Below are 18,154 nucleotides of genomic sequence, written 5' to 3'. Positions count from 1 at the left end.
AATTAGACATAAATCAAACATTCAACCGAAAACATATCAAAAATGCAAAAGAGACTAAATTCAATTACTTGGAATTGGTAAACATAATTAAAATGCAAAAAAGACTAAATTCAATTACTTGGAATTAGACAAAAAATCAACATTGATATTTCAATTGACTCGTAACAATTGGTAGATGAGTTGTATTCAATCCTATTAATATATATCACCATCATCATATCAGCATTGTTGGAAAAAGATCAGTCGCACCAAATTTTGTATAAAAATATAATTTTGGCAGGGCCACGAAATTAATTCGAGTTGGTTGCGTCTACTGTCTTGTTATTTGCCTACTAGTCTTGGGATTTTGCTTAATCTACTCTCTAGTTGTATTATTGCATAAAAATTAAATATTATTACACGCAACAATATTTTATACTGTATTAAGTAGTGCTAAGACTGCTAGCATTTTTTTTTAAGGTTAAGGAGAAGACCCATCTTAGAAGGGGGATGTAAGGGAAATACTTCCTATAATGTGTTTGATGAGGTTTGACCCCTATCCTCACGCCTGTAAAGTCGGAAAACTAGCCAACTGCTCTAGCCTCCTATCTCAAGACTGCTAACAGGGTAGTAATAGACCAACAGTTATTGCATGTAAAATACAAGTACGGTAGGTAAAGCTGGGCATGGGCCGAGCTAGCACGCGGGCTGCTCGGCACGGCACGCCAGATGGCCCGACATGGCACGGGCACGGCAGCGGCACGACACGACACGTGGAACGGCCGGTGGGCCGTGGACCGTGCCGTGAACAAGGAAATTGAAATTTGGCACGAGCACAGCGGACGGCACGAACATCGGCCCGTCGGGCACGACACTTTTATAATAAAATTAATATTTTTTTAACAAAATAATAAAGCAAATATTAAAAAATAAATAAATAAATGGGCGGCACGGGGGGTCGGCACGACACGACACGCTAGGCACGTGGGTCGTGCCCTACCGAAGGCTGACTTTGTGGAAATGGCCGGCACGGCACGGCACGACCGCACCAGCATGACGGCACGGCCGGCACGGCCCACGGCGGCACGGCACGGTGCCCAACGGTAGGTTTTAACTCATAGTATTCGTACTTCCGAATATTGTAACAATTGGTGAGTTTTACAAATATTAATATTACTATATATGCACGTGCTTTCTATCTCCTCATCACATATTATCATTATTTCTTTTTATCTCCCTCTTCATCTTAAATTTCGTATCTTTTGCCTTATTACAATATTAGAAGAACGGAAGAAGTACATATAGTAAATATATAGCAATTATATTATACTTCCTCCATATTTTTAATTGTACTATTTGGATTTTTACACTATTCACACAATCTCCTTTGACCATATTTAGTGATTTATTCGTAAGGAAAAATATAGTCATATGAGATCTAGTCAAATTTGTCTCGGCGTCTACTTTTCAAATATCAAATCTTTATAATTTTGTTATAAATATAATTATAGTTTTTAATGACCAAAGTATTGCACTGATAAGCGTGAAAGGGGCAATTAAAAGAAACGGAGGAAGTAAATGATAAATTCGGATAGATATTAGTTGTTAATTACTTGGCTTTAATAGTGATAATACTCTTTATATCTCTTTATTTTTTTCTTGTTTTTAGGAGCATTTGATTTCAAGACAAAGTAATATGTATTGTATGTAAAATAGTATTTCCTCCGTTTCTTTTTAGTTGACACGTTTCTTTAGTCACGTTTGCCAATTCACAATTTTAACCATTAATATCTTTAATTACCGATAAACAAAAATTATAAAAAGTTGATATTTTGAAAATATGTATCGTGACTAATCTAACAAGATCCACATGACTATAATTTTCATTACGTATAAAGCACAAAATACGGTCAAAGAAGAGTGGGTGAATAGTGCTAAATTAAAGTCAAAAGTGTCAACTAAAAAAACGGAGGTAGTATTTCTATATCTTGACTTTTAAGAATAGTATAAGTTTCACGTATCACCTATATTAGTGGTAATAAATGGGATTGTTTTCTTTATTATAAGATGGATACTTTGGTATGTAATAGCCGATTGATTGATAGAGTATGAAATCCAGCCCGATTTTCAATCATTACCTTAAGTTTTTGTTATTAGGTTGAGTTGATTTTCTAACATGGTATCAGCAGGGCTAATATGACAACACGACGTAGTCATGTGCTCAAATCCCATCCTTCTTCCTTACTACTCTATAAGTGGATTATTTAGGGTTTAGTATGGAAATATCCATGTTCATTGTATTCATAGTTTAAGCCCGCAACCCAATTTAATTGCTCACAGCATGTGAAGAGACATGAGAGAGTATAAAATACATTCCTAAGACTTTAACCATTAATTTTAAGCTTTTGGTTAATATGATCAAATTTATATACAAATGCATTCTCATTACTACCATTTTTACCATCTTTATATAGATGCGCCGTCCGAGTTTTAATTAAATCAAAATGTAGTAAAGGAGAAAATTGGTGTTTGTGACACATATGTCTTCTAGTCACACTTCAAAGTTTATCTTAATTGCAATTTGAATCCATCAATTTTTGTTAAAACTTATCTTAACTTACTTTTCTCAAAATATAATTGAAATACAAATTTTTAAATAAGATGTCTTATTATCCTAATTCATAAGACCACCTTATAGGCTAGTTGGACCAAGAGGAGAAGAAAATTGGAAAGGTAGCTTTTTTGTTGGGATTATATTTTGAAATGGCTCATAAAAAAGGTTTTTGGAGGAGATATATAGACTTTAAAGATTAAAAAAAAAAACCGGTCATTATTGCTATTTTACCACCTAAAAAGCAAAGGTAAAATTAACGCCACCAATTCTAACTATGAATATTTTGCTTTATTTAAAGGGATTTAACTATCAATTAGTTCATAGCGGTCCTAACTTTTGGGGGGGGAAGGGGCTTCTTATAACATTCCTTAGCTTATTATCAATAGGTAAAACGATTAAAATTTGCAACATGTTAAATATTTAGTGTGGTTTGTTTTATTAAATATTATTGTTTTAAGAAGATAACAGTGCCTAAAGTTAAGGGGTGGGTGTTGAGTGGTGGAGGATTAATTTTTTGTTAACTACAACAAACGAATTAAAAATAAGACACATGATACTATTAACCGGTTAAATCGATTAAAAATATAAATGGGGCCGTTTTGAAAAAAACCCTTCTAAAGTAAAGACCGCCCCGAGTTAATCAATAAAACTTTAAAAACAAAACCAGCCATAGTTAAATTGTCCAAAAGCAAATTAAATTTGAAAGTCATACGAAACCACTTTTTGATTGGTGTTATTTAATAATCAATGTTTGTTTATCTTCTTATACTTGCTCCCTTTTTTAGAATTTATATACTTCCATCTTTTGTAACCACATCATTTGAACACACCACTCACACATCTATCTCACTTTTACCATTTTTTGTGTTTTATATGTAAGATAAAATATATTCTGGTGGAATTTTATTAGATTTATCTTGATTTATGCGCGAACATCAATAATTTTTTTAAAAAGTAATTAAAAATATGAATGATCAAAGTTTTTCATGTGTAAGCACGAAACTCCATATGACGCAGTTAAAAATTGGAGGAGGTATGTGGGAAAATTTAAACAGCCTTTAATTATTTATATGAGTATTTAAAAAAAAGCAGGAGGGAACTTGTTAAAAAGTTAAATTTGTTTAAATGTGTATTTTTATAATATCAACTTTTTATAATTTTAACTAGTATCTAGAATTGAAAATATTAATATTCAATGATTTACTTTAAAGGATACAAATGTATAAATTATAATACAACCGTTTCAAAATATTTGAAAAATTCTGTACTTATATATCAACTTTAACCGTACATATACAATAATATGAATAACTCAAACATCACAATGTACAATTAATATTGTTAAAATAGCATTATTTTATATTTTCATAATATTAACTTTGTCTAATATAAATACTAACGTATATTTTCAAATATAAATGGTCAAACTTATGCGTTGCCATGTGTACTTGGTCAAATTACATCGATCATTTTTTTTTTTTTTTTGAAAAAAACTGCATCGGTCATTCTGAAATAGAAGGAATAAATAAATTAAAATATATTTTTTTTTTTTTAAAAAAAAACACAAAAGGAATTTACATATAGCCAACCACTATGTATAACACTTTACTAAAAAAAAATAGTAAGTTAGAATAATCATGTCACTCACATTAATTTCACAAGTATATCATATTAGTTATTAGTTAGTTGACAACGCTCCTCTTGCTTTCTTGAGAGTAATTGCGTTAGCTTGCAATCTTAGCTACTACTGAGCGCCACACATGTATACAAGCTTACGTATTATATATACATATACATGAAAACATAACATATAATAGAAAGATTATTATTCATGCATCCCTAGGTTTTTAATTTATATATCTTTTCCTAGAAAAAAAAAAAAAAAATCACACAAAATTAGTATGGTGCTCGAGGGTTCGAATGTCGTTACAAACAAAAAAGGAGAGCATTTGGTCATAGATTTAGGAAGTATTGATACACAAAGCCTTTTGAATGAGGGAGATAAACGAATTTATACTAATAAATTGTCCGCCCGGGAGATGGACGCTCTTACCGCCCTTTGTGACACCATCATTCCGGCCGTGGATCCACCGGAGACGGCCACGGATGAGTGTGTCATCAAATTTTACAAAACCTCAGCCTCTATAACTGGATGTCCAGAGCATGTAGGCACCATGCATCTTTCGTTATTTTTATTTTTGCTATATAAACTATTATGGTTGAGTATGTCCGTTCTTATTTCTTTTGCGGCTATTTCATTTATGTGTTTATTATTTTGCCTATGTGTTTATGATTTTGGCTATGTACCCGTGTACGTAGTAATATGGAGTATGAAATAATTTTTCTTTTTGTAGTAACATGAAGTACATACTTTCATCAACTTATACATATTATAAGATAAAGCAAGTTTTTTAACATGCATGATATATAAGATATTCTCTGTGTTCTTTACATTCATTATTAATTTAATTTGACATTAATCCTTAGTTTATTGATCTGTGCATAACCTTAACAAGATTTTTGGAATATATAGATGGTAAAATACATGCTTATTGATCTAATTTATGCATATGGTTAGTTATAAGTAAATAAAATATATAGATGATATTTTAAAATATACACAAAGATACGCTAAGATGAGTCTAATTAAAAAGAGTTAAAGTAAAACATTTGAATAATGCATAAGATCATGATCAAACTATGGCAAAAAAAAAAAAAAAAAAAAAAAAAAAGGAGGGGGGGGGGGGGGGAGGGGGGGTGGAATAGAATTGAATAAGCTATTTGCATTCACTTGTTCTGAAGTATTCAAATCTTTATAACATCACTATGTTTTCTATTAATATTACAAGACTTCAAATACTACAAAATAATGAAAATTATGATATAATCAACTCCTTTCATCCCCTTGGCATGACAAATTTATATTGCATGGTCCTTTTGAATCCTGAACTAAAACTCCTTCCCATCACAAAAAAATATATAATCACCATACATAGTATTTAGAAAGCTTACTACATACTATAATGTCTAAATTTCGATGTTATGATTCGAGACCATACAATAAATATATTTCCCCTTCAAGTCTCCTATTTAGAAAAAAAAATAATATATATATATATATATATATATATATATATATATATATATATATATAAAAGAGATTAAATAAGCACTTTATATATGCATGTATAGTACGTGTTATGATATATTCTATGGCTAATATTTTGTGTTATTTTGTGCATGTATTTCAGATAGGAAGGTTGATAAGCCATAGACTTCGACATCATGTGTTCCTACTACGATTCTTTTTCCTTATGTTGTCAACAAGGTTAGGAACCTTTGTATTTGGAGGAATACACAGTTTATCTCCTTGTTTCCCATTTGTCTTCAAGTTTTCACAATTACCACTGGAAAAACAACAGCGGCTTATTCTTTCACTGAGTAATAGTTGCTTCTTTTTATATCGGTGGGCCTTTGTTGGTGTAAGATTACTCATTCTGTTGGCCTTTTACACTCAGGTATACCTTTAGTTGCTCTTAACTCCTCCGTTCTTTTTTAATTGACACGGTTATTTTCTTTTATTATATCACATTAGCCAACCAACACATAAGTTTAACAGGTTTTAAATCTAATTATTAACAAGTGGAAATTATAAATAATTGATGTTTTGAAAATATATGTAGAGACAAATCTAACAAATGCCAAGTGATTATGAAATTATAAATTTAAAAAACTACTTCTTAGATAGTTTGTGAATGTGTCAAAAATGTAAATGTTTCAACTAAATAAATAAACTGTGAGTATTTATACTATTCCAAGTTTATTTACTTATGGATTACAGTACTAGTTTTTACTTTACAAGTTTATATACTCATGAATTACATCATTTCACTTGGGGTTTTTTTTTTGTTTTTTTTTTTTATCATTCTTTTGGAAATATATATATATATATATATATATATAATATATATATATATATATATATATATATATATATTCATTTATTAATAATAAGTTTGTAAAAATGATTATAAGAGGAACCATATATAAGGGTTTTTTTTTAACATAGGCAATATAAGTAAGTTTTTTTTCCTGCCCATATGTAATTATCTTGTTTTTTTTAACTTATGTATTTAAATATATAATAATTATTAATCCTAAAAACAAGCATTGATCAAGATTTCACATGATAATATTTTTGTTTACTATACGTATTGTATCAGTATATATTAGTAAAAATTTATGGTTAAAGTTTGGCTATGTAATAATGGTTGATGAAAACATTCCAACTGCCAGTTTTATTCTTTAATGCTTAAAGTAATAAAATACCAAAGTGGTCACGGAAGGAAACCTAAATCAGGGAAAATGTCTTTGTCAAAGAAATTAATATAGTGCTATTATTATATAGAGTTTGATAATGTAACGAATCAGAATTTGATAGAAATCAATCTCTCTAATAATTACAATAAAATGAATTTACAAAAATTTTATTCTAGGAACCATCTGGCAAGAGACTTTATTATAACACAAAGTTATAGTAAAATTAAATGTTAATGTGTCACGCATTCCTATTAGTTACCTCCATTTCTCTATCATCATACTACAAAGTATGAAGAAATAGTTAACGGAGTAATTATCACGAAGCATATAACAATGTTATCATTGTTCAATTTTTAGTTTACTCTCTTCAATCGAACCTCCTCCGCTATCCTTCTCTTTCCATATCTCTCTCAATTTTACCATCTTTCTATTTTAATTTTGAAGCAAAATAATTTGTATCGTACAAAATAACTATTTACAGTGTCACAACTGTATACAAAGGGGATATTATTTTTTAGTGTAATCTTCTATTTTGAGTATGATCATATACAATTCAATAACTAATGCACCAGATCTCATTAGATTTCTGCATTTAAATATGCTTGGGTAAGATAGTATGGATAGCTTTTTAAAAAGTCTTTGTATTACAACCTTTTTTCGCTAAATTTTAATTTTAATTTTCACATTCAGAATTCTCCTCGTGATAAGGGTCTTCTTATATTATCAATTTTACCTTTTAAAAAATATATATTATACCAATTTTAACTTTTTAAAAATATATACTCCGTATTATATATATGAAGGAAAACACTTTCAACACCTTCTATTAAAAGGTATAATTTCAAAAATACAATGTAATTCTATAAATAAGTGAAAAATGAATTAAGTACGATACCAATGACACTTGACATTGTAACAAATTTTGTCGGCCGAAAATTGGGTGACATACATTTACTACAAGAGACCTAGCAAGCTCATTACTCAACTTAAAAGCTATGCACCAACTTCTCAAACTCAAAACACATTAGATAATCTAATCATATAACAAAATCATGTATGCTTCAATGCTGCTGCCCCCACTTACATTATTCATCTTTAAGCACGTTTACCTTCTTTTTTTACATTATTATACTATACTATACATCAACCTATATTTCACCTATAACAAAATCATGTATGCCTCAATGCTGCTGCCCCCACTTACATTATTCATGTACTTCCTCTTCCGATCTCTTTTTTATTTTTCACGGTCAATAGTTAGGTATAAAAAAACCGATAGGGAAAAAATATATGGATGAATGTCAGAAAAAAGTGAATATCAAGAGATAATTAGAATAAAATTATTATAAAATGACAGGGCAAAGGGCTAAGAATATAAATTAAATGAGTATAGTACTACAATAGTATCAAAATTAAAGAAGAAAAAGCTACTTAAAGGTTTATTTTGACTTTTATTCACAATTGATCATTATTGTTTTATATTTCGAAGTATTTATTAATAAATTTATAAAAGCCGATGTTTTAAAATAAATATATGTTGAGATAATTCGATAGTATTGTAAAAAATGATATTATTTTTGTAAGTTATTACTCCGTATTAATTCCAAAAATTTTCCTCCGTTCTAATTATATTGTGTTCTCACTTTAGTCACATATTTCTATGAGTTATGTTGATATTGTATATCATATGATATAATTAACTTTAAAATTTCTCATATAACAGTTATGCCACGTGGCTATGATTCTTATGAACATCTCATTATCCCAAATACAGGGGGGAGGAATTTTGAGGTTAATTATATCTGTATAATTAATCAGAGACCTAAATTATTAGTTGTTGAAAGAGAATTTATATATTAAAAAAAATAAATTAAGATTAGTGGGTCAAATATTAATAATGGACAGATTATAACTAAATTGATCAAGAAGGATAATGATATAAACAATTGACACATTTGAGCTGGAAATGCTATAAAATAAAGTGTAACAACTAAAAACATTGACGAATTTATTTCTAGTTCTTGTTATTTACTGTTCAAGTGCAAATTGTTTTTTTTTTTTTTTTTGTTGAATGTCATTAAAATGATTCTTGAATACTGTCAGGTGGACGATAATGACGAGAACCCATCTTGGAAGGCAATTGGGTATTGTGGGCCAGACCCGGAATTTAAACCACGAAAGCAAAACGAGTCGAACCAGCCCATTGGTTATCTCACACCAAAACCATCTCATAATAGCCCAAATGCAGTAACCCAAAAGCAAGGCCAAGAACATTCCAAAGAAGATCTCTACGGCCCACTTTATAAAGGAATTATTAACATAAACAATCCTCAAGATATCCTTGTTAAATATCTAAGACGCCCAGGCTTACACGTGTCACTAAATCGAAAAAAGAAAAGTAATAATTACCAAAATCCATTGTTGACTATCCAGTGCGACGTCGTTGTGGTAGGTTCTGGAAGTGGTGGTGGTCTAGTTGCCGGAGTTTTAGCCTCAGAAGGATATAAAGTTCTAGTTTTGGAAAAGGGAGATTATTGTGCTAGGAAAAATCTCTCTCTATTAGAGGGACCCACTTTGGATCAGATGTATGAAGGTGCAGGTTTGTTAACAACTAGGGATTTAGGGGTAATGATTTTAGCTGGATCAACGGTTGGGGGTGGATCAGCAATAAATTGGTCTGCCTCGATACGGACCCCGCCACATGTGATTAGAGAGTGGGCTAATGATCATGAACTCGAGATCTTTGATAGTCCATTGTTTAAGGAAGCCCTAGATGTGATTTGTGAAAAGATGGAAGTTCAAAGTGAAATTAGTGATGAAGGGTTTAATAATGCGGTTTTAAGGAAGGGTTGTTTGGAATTAGGGTACCCTGTAGTGAATATTCCCCGAAATGCCCCTGCAGATCATTATTGTGGTTGGTGTTGTCTTGGGTGTAAGGATGGGAGGAAGAAGGGTACGTGTGAAACTTGGCTTAAAGATGTGATAGACTCCGGAAATGGGGCTATACTTACCGGGTGTAAAGTTGAAAAGGTCTTGTATGAAAGAAAACAAGGGAGAAATCGAGACACGGCGAAAGGAGTGGTGTTCAAGTTAAAAACAGGTGACCTATGTGTGGTCAAGGCGAAGGCAACAATTGTAGCTTGTGGTGCACTCAACACGCCAGCATTACTAAAAAAGAGCGGCCTAAAGAACCCGAACATAGGAAAAAATTTGCACCTTCACCCGGTGGTGATGGCATGGGGGTACTTCCCGGATAAGGAGCCACTATCAACTTTGTTGTCGGACGAAGGGAAAGTGTGGCCGGAAAAAGAGAAAAAGAGTTACGAGGGAGGAATCATGACAGCCATGTCGACCGTGGTAGCGGATTTTAACGGGTCAGGGTACGGTGCCGTGATCCAAACCCCATCATTACACCCCGGTATATATTCGGCCATAATGCCATGGACCTCAGGCTCAAATATGAAGGATAGAATGACAAAATTTTCGCGAACAGCACACATCTTTGCCCTTGCTCGCGATGTAGGATCAGGCAACATTTCGAAATCTCCATTCGACATCACATACAATTTGCACTCGTCAGACGAGGCAAACCTTAAAAAAGGAATAGAGAAGATGCTTAGGATACTAGCAGGAGCAGGGGCCGAAGAGATAGGCACACACCATAAAAGTGGTGCAAGTATTAATGTGAAGAAAGTTAGTTGTCACGAATTCGAGAAGTTTGTTAAGAAAGAAAGTTCTAAGGCCATACAAGGTCTCTCTACACCTATTGCATCTGCCCACCAAATGGGGAGTTGTAGGATGGGAATCGATCCGAGGACCTCGGTTGTAAACCAAATGGGAGAAAGTTGGGAAGTAGAGGGGCTTTATTTAGCCGATTCGAGTGTCTTTCCTACGGCATTGGGTGTTAATCCTATGGTCACAATCCAAGCTATTTCTTATTGCACTTCTCAATCAGTTCTTGAGTACCTCAAAAGGAAAAAGAAAAGGTGATTATGACTATAAGGTATATATATATATACGTACAATTTATTGTTAATAATAAAAACGAATTTTGACGTTTATTTAGATGACAAAATTTTGTTTTATTATTTTAGAGTTACGTTATATGCATGTAATTTGCTGTATTATAATTTCATACAAGTCTGTAATAAGTACTCTTAGTAATCGAATGAATTTTTTTGCAGCTGATTATTGATTTTGTTTACCTCCTCTGCTATGTGTTGTCATCCTATTTATGCTTTAATCGATCCTTTTGTGGTATAGAATAATCTCACTTTTATCTCTATATATTCTCTTCTTATTTGGGGTGAACAAAAAGTAGTAACTAGAAGTAGAATCGGAACCTATTAATAGAAACATGTGGTTCTGAAAACATATTAAAAATAAATAAAAGGAGGTATATTAGATTTAGTAACTCGTGTTAATTTATTCATCTCTTGAATTATAGAAGAAGATTTCGATTTTTAATGGCATAGATTGGGTATTGATTTTTCAAATTTATGTATTTAGGGCCTGTAATGTTCACCTTATTTTCACTTAGTTTAAGTGTAATAAAGAAAAATAAGTTGGGTTACAAATTACAATTAAAATAAATTTGAATAAAGTTAAATAAAGTTCAAATAAGATAAGATAAGTTAAGATAAGTTAAGATAAGTGAAAATTAGGTGAATAGAACACGCTAAAATTAGACTTCAATCCTAACAACCTAATAACTTTTCTAGTACCAAAACTAAATAAGATAGTCTAGCCTATTTAATTGACAAAATTCCTAATCTAACTATATAAAAAATAAATATTTTATCTACTTATACACCTCCATGTTTGTATCTTTATATGCATTTGTTGTGGCCTTTTTTTTCCTACATATGCCAAAATTTCCAATTCATGTACTTAAGGTTTTTAATTTGCCAACCACGAACTGAATAATCACATCAATTGTGCAATATTTTTTTTCTTTTTAAATTTGGGGGTTGGGAGACTACTAATTAATTATATGCATTTGTTGTGCAATATCTTAAGTTAACTACTAATTAATTAAGTTGGGACTACAAGTTAAGTAGTTAGTGGAAGTAGATGTGCCATGTCTAGTAGAAAAACGAAAATGCACATGTATTACGCCATATTAATTCTATACGAACTACCAAGAACTCTATAGATAAATTAATTAGTTGTCAACGCTCCCAAAATCGACTAAAATTCAACGAACACCACACAATTAAGCAAGCATATAACGTTCTATATAAACAAGGATAGAATGATGCAAATATAGGTGTAAACAAATGTATGTTAATTTGACTCCCTTTTTTTCGTACTTTTGTTAAATATTGCTTCCTTGTGACATTTCAATTTTATCTTAAGTGAGCTCATCACATTGAGCTCTATCTTCTTCTCTCTAAAAGAATTCGTCTTGATCTATTCTCGACGAATTCTTATATATATTCCTTCCTTTGTGTATATACACAAAACCCTTTTATTTTTTGGATTTCTTATACTTGTAGTATTGAATTAATAATTATCTTTTCCTATATTTTTACTTTATATTTTTCATTAGAATAATTTAATTCGTGGCTTATAGTCTACGTGGTATTAAAATTTTAGATATATCAAATCTAATTCGTTACTTTTATCTAGGTGGCGACATAGTTTTTTAATTCAAAAATAAAATACAAATTTTTCTTTTTATTGGTCAAAATAAGTATATTTCTTATGTGGCGCTCCTATGCTCTCGAAAAATGCCTACTTTATTTATATAATATATTTGATTCTACAAATTTATATTTTTTCTAGATGTTAATCCTCCTCAACTTTACACACAAAAAAAGAAAAAAAAAAGTTTTTATTCCCTATATACGGAGTACACTTTAAAATGTACTCCAATCCGTATACATGTAACAATAAATATGCATCAAATACATTTAGTAACTCGTTCACAGGGTGATCGAATTTTATGAAGTTTGATCTTATATTAAATTATACAGAGTACTTTTTTATTTTATTTTATTTTTTGAACGAAAATTATATGCAGTATTTCGTATTAAAGTTGATAGAGCTTAAAGTGGAAAAAATTATATCCAACATTTTTCTTATAGCAGTATACACTATACAATATTAATTTTTAAATAATTGCATCACTTTGACTCTGTAAATTGAACATACTATCTATGTAATACGAGTAATTAATGAACTTAAGTTAGTCACAATATATGATATTGAAATAGTATAATATCAACTTTTGTATATGTTGCATTCTGCCTGGCATGTTTCATCTTTTTAAATCTTTTTTCATAATTTTATTATAATCCCAACTTTTGTTACCTTTTTCATACTTCTTCCGTTTCAATAATATTGTAATAATGGGACTTTTGCACTGTTCATCACTCTTATGTGATTATATAATATGATTTATACGTTAAGCAAAATATAGTCACGTGAGATTTTGTTAGATTTGTCTCATAAAATACTTTCACAATATCAACTTTTTATAATTTTTACTCTTATACAATTAGAGATATTTAACATATAAAATGTACTTTGAAATGCGTAATTTCATCCTTGTTGCAATATTATTGGAACGGGGGAAATATAAAATATCCAGACATTTTCCCAATTTTTCGTACATTATTTAATTTTCTTAAAAACCTTTTCCATGTAATTAAATGTACATGGTTAAAGTTATATGATAGCAAATGTGCCTATTCAAACTATTGCACTTATTTTCAAAATAAACGGAGTACTTCGTATTTTAAATAGGGTAATGTTATTATATGAAGTCCTTAGGGCTTATAATAAACACTTAACATCTTTCCTTATATGATATTCCATCTGTCCCTAAATGTTTGTCATTTTTGCCATTTTGGGTGGCCCTATGTGTTTGTCACATTTCATATTTTCATAATTATTAAGATACATAAAAAGAATTTTATACCCACATTTTTTTTGTTCTTATTAAGTGCTCTTCATATTTTACCCTAACATTTGCCATAAAAATTGTGCCAACTTTTGACTATTTAATTTTTTACACTCTTGAATATCTCAATTTGTCTTTCTCATGTACTTTAATTACTTTTTTAATTGGGAATTTCTTTTTCTCATGCATTTTTGTTACTTTATTGGTTGGGAATTTCACTTTCCCATATACTTTCATTACTCCACGTCTCCACATTCTCCACCTTAATTCCCGTGAATTTTCATCAAAAGTGACAAACATTCTGGGACGGAGGGTGTATTAATTTAGGAATTCATGGTAAAATCACGCGTAAATAAGTGTAATTAATTTTATATTTTTATTTGTTATTTTCATTTTTAGCTCTTATATGTAATCCTAAGCGCTATGTATAACATTTTTCTTTTAAATATACCTTAAAAATAATTAAAACTTTTTAAAAAGCAAAATGATATAAAATTCTACTCCCTCACGCCAATGCTTCCCTATTGCATTTGGACATGTTTGTCAACTAACAATTTCGACTAATTGACTATCAATATACTGTAAGTACGTATTTATTCATCTATTAGGTCAGTTGACCAAATTGTTAAATAAAAAAGACCCTTAGCGACAATTTGGTAAAAAAAAATCTCAGGAGACATTTAGACCAAAAACATCTATTTTTTTTTACAAACTCTTCAAAATCTTAATTTAATTCGTTATTGTGTATTTTGATTTATTTGTCCCATTTAAAATTTTGAATCAATATGTCATCCCCTTTTTGTTTTGCTAAATCCCGATACCAAATTTATACCCAACTCCTAAAAAAAAAAATAAAAAAAAAATAAAATAAAATCATTAATAAGGGGTAAGAACATTAATTTTTAAATATTTTTTTTCTAAATTGTTATTTTCTTATAAAGGGGTTGGCAAAATTAGGTGGGAAATAAAAAAAATAAAAATAAATAAACCACGAAAAATGAACTAAATTAAGCATTCGCGAGAAGTTTGTCGGAATTTTTTTTTTTTTTTGGTCTAAATGTCGTTTGAGATTATTTTATTTTATTTTTTTTATTAAAATTGTCTCTTGGGGTTAGCTTATTTCACCAAATTGTCACCGGAGTTAATTTTTTTTTACCAAATTGTCGCTAAAGGTCTTTTTTATTTACCAATCTGGTCACTTGGCCTCCAAACTTATAATGAAATGGTCAAATGCATATAAGTTATTGGGAATTTTATATAAGTTTTTGAACATCTCGACTTTTAAAATTTAATAATATAAGTTTTTGAACATTCTATATAAACTTTTGAAAATTTGAAATAAATTATTAGCCGGACTTATCAAATTTTGAAATTTTATATATTATTGGGATCGTTGATGAATTCACTATGAAACGGATTCATTTAATACTTTATCTGATGGAGTAATGTTAAATTCCTAGCTAATAATTTGGCTGACAAAGTTTGTTACGTTGTCTAGTGCTGATGGAACAGTACTTACAAAATTGTCATTACTAACTTATACTCCAATTACACTCACCCTTGCCATAATTTTGACATAAATTCACAATATTTGTCATAAATTTCCAACTTATTCCGTAGTACTTTGTACGATTATTAACTATTGCAAGGGAGTCATTTTTTCAGTTTTATTTTTTTATTTTTAATCTTTGTGTGTAATTGCTATTCATATTCTATAAAATCTGGTGTATGTCATTATGTCAATAATAATGATTAATGATTTACGGATGTTTCCTTCAATTTTAATGTCAGGTAGACGAGAATGAAGAGAACCCATCTTGGAATGCAATAGGCTATTGTGGACCTGACCCAGACTTCAAAAACCCAAGTAGAAATGCCCAAAAGAAAGCCCAACATCAGTCCAAAGAAGATTTCTACGGCCCACTTTACAGAGGTATTTATAATGCAAAAAGCCCTCAAGAAATCTTTGTTAAGTCTCTCGAGCGCACTGGCTTCCACGTGTCAGTCAATAGTGAAAAGAAAATTAGTAAAAGGCCAGTACTGACTATCCAATGCGACGTCGTTGTGGTAGGCTCCGGTAGCGGCGGGGGAGTTGTTGCCGGAGTTTTAGCTGCAGCAGGGTATAAAGTAGTTGTTTTGGAAAAAGGAGATTATTATGCTAGGAAAAATCTCTCTCTTTTAGAGGGTCCCACTTTGGATCAAATGTATGAAGGTGCAGGTTTGTTATCGACTAGAGATTTAGGGGTGATGATCTTGGCTGGATCAACAGTTGGGGGTGGATCAACTATAAACTGGTCGGCCTCGATACGAACTCCACCACATGTGATTCAAGAGTGGGCTAATGTGCATGAGCTAGAGATTTTTAATAGTACATTATTTAAGGAGGCCCTAGACGTGGTTTGTAAGAAGATGGAGGTCCAAAATGAAATAACTGAGGAAGGGTTTAGTAACGCAGTGTTAAGGAAGGGTTGTAAGGAATTAGGGTACACTACAGTGGACATTCCTCGAAATGCCCCTGTAGATCATTTTTGTGGTTGGTGTTGTTTTGGGTGTAAGGATGGGAGGAAAAATAGTACGTGTGAAACTTGGCTTAAAGACGTGGTAGACTCCGGAAATGGGGCTATACTTACTGGGTGTGAAGTGGAGAAAGTGTTGTATGAAAGAAAACGAGGGAGAGACCGTGAAACGGCGAATGGAGTTGTGTTCAAGCTAAAAACCGATGGAAGTAGTAATCATGATTTATGTGTAGTTAAGGCAAAGGCAACAATAATAGCTTGTGGTGCACTCAACACACCGGCATTATTGAAAAAGAGTGGACTAACGAACCCAAACATTGGTAGAAATTTGCATCTTCACCCGGTGGTGATGGCATGGGGATATTTCCCGGAGGAGCCACTATCATCACCTTTATTATTGGAGGAGGAGAAAGTATGGCCGGAAAAAGATAGAAAGAGTTACGAGGGAAGTATCATGACAACCATGTCTATAGACGAGTCAAAGTCCCGATTTGTGATCCAAACCCCATCATTACACCCAGGCATATTTGCAACTTTAATGCCTTGGATCTCTGGTTTAGATATGAAGCATAGAATGACAAAGTTTTCTCGAACAACCCACTTGTTTGCACTAGCTCGTGATGTTGGATCAGGAACCATTTCTAACGATCCATTTGACATCAAATACAAGTTAGACTCTATAGACGAATCTAATCTTAAAAAAGGCCTTGAGAAGACGCTTAGGATACTCAAAGCTGCAGGGGCTGAGGAAATCGGCACCCACCATCACAGTGGAGCAAGAATTAATGTGAAGAAAACTAGTAATCATGAGTTTGAGAAGTTTGTGAAAAGAGAGAGTTCTAGGGATATACGAGGCTTATCTATGCCTGTTGCATCTGCCCACCAAATGGGGAGTTGCAAGATGGGGGTCAGTCCAAGGACCTCAGTGGTGAACCAAAGGGGTGAGATTTGGGAAGTAGAGGGGCTTTATTTAGCTGATTCTAGTGTATTTCCTACTGCTTTGGGTGTCAATCCTATGGTCACTGTCCAAGCTATTGCTTATTGTACGTCTTCATCAATTTTAGAATATCTCAAAAGGATAAAATAGAGGTAAATTATATAAAAAAAAGTAATAATAAATAAAAAAAAATGTAATAACATCTCTAAATGTTGTTCCAGTTTTAACTGTTTACAAACTACAATTTGATATCAATGTTTTTTCTTTATGCACCAAAATATGTGATAATGTAAAGCTTTTACAACTTAAAATTTGCCATTTAGTGGATTTCAACTAGCTTATTTGGTTAAAGCTTTGGAGATAGTACATATGTAAAATGCTAAGCATTATTTTTTGTATATATATTATCAATATCAAGCATGTTGGACTGAATGATTCACTAGCAAACCATGATAAAGACAATTTCATAATCATACTTAAGTGAGCTCCCTTCCATTTTCTTCTTTTTGGTTCAATAAAGAACTAGGTCTCCATTTAATCTTTTTCTAAATCACACCTTTTGTATTTTATATTGATTTAAATTAATAGTTACTAGATTTAAGCTCGTGCGATGTATGGATCTCTATTAATAATTAAATTTAATATTTAAAATTCAATCGTAATAACAAAAATATTCATACATAATTTTACTATTTTTTTAATCTTATACAATTAAGGTTCACACATATATAAACACGGTATATTTTGTAACTTTTTTTACACAACAAAACAAAACAATTCTTGAAGAAAAATAAAAAGAAAATAAAATGTAAAGCTACGCTATATGTATGTGTTTAACTATTTGTGTGGGACATTAGATGGGTTTATATAGGATTGAAAAA

General features: G+C 31.1%; 2 protein-coding genes across 2 annotated transcripts; both read left to right on the top strand.

Annotated features, from left to right (window-relative positions):
• Window positions 1–4,280: 4,280 nt before the first annotated feature.
• LOC110719348 (long-chain-alcohol oxidase FAO4A-like) lies at window positions 4,281–11,096 on the top strand. Its single transcript, XM_021898259.1, has 3 exons — window positions 4,281–4,758; window positions 5,845–6,111; window positions 9,017–11,096. Exons 1-3 carry the CDS (start codon window positions 4,495–4,497, stop codon window positions 10,901–10,903), a joined length of 2,418 nt encoding a protein of 805 aa, XP_021753951.1. The 5' UTR covers window positions 4,281–4,494; the 3' UTR covers window positions 10,904–11,096.
• Window positions 11,097–14,153: 3,057 nt separating this feature from the next.
• On the top strand, window positions 14,154–17,530 carry LOC110719733 (long-chain-alcohol oxidase FAO4A-like). The gene is made up of 2 exons (XM_021898723.1): window positions 14,154–14,168; window positions 15,612–17,530. Exons 1-2 carry the CDS (start codon window positions 14,154–14,156, stop codon window positions 17,421–17,423), a joined length of 1,827 nt encoding a protein of 608 aa, XP_021754415.1. The 3' UTR covers window positions 17,424–17,530.
• The last annotated feature ends 624 nt before the right edge of the window (window positions 17,531–18,154 follow it).

Source organism: Chenopodium quinoa, unplaced genomic scaffold (genome assembly GCF_001683475.1).
Source record: "Chenopodium quinoa cultivar QQ74 unplaced genomic scaffold, ASM168347v1, whole genome shotgun sequence".
Lineage (NCBI taxonomy): Eukaryota > Viridiplantae > Streptophyta > Magnoliopsida > Caryophyllales > Amaranthaceae > Chenopodium > Chenopodium quinoa.
The sequence above is the reverse complement of the archived record's forward strand: the minus strand, read 5'-3'. Positions and strand labels throughout refer to the sequence as shown.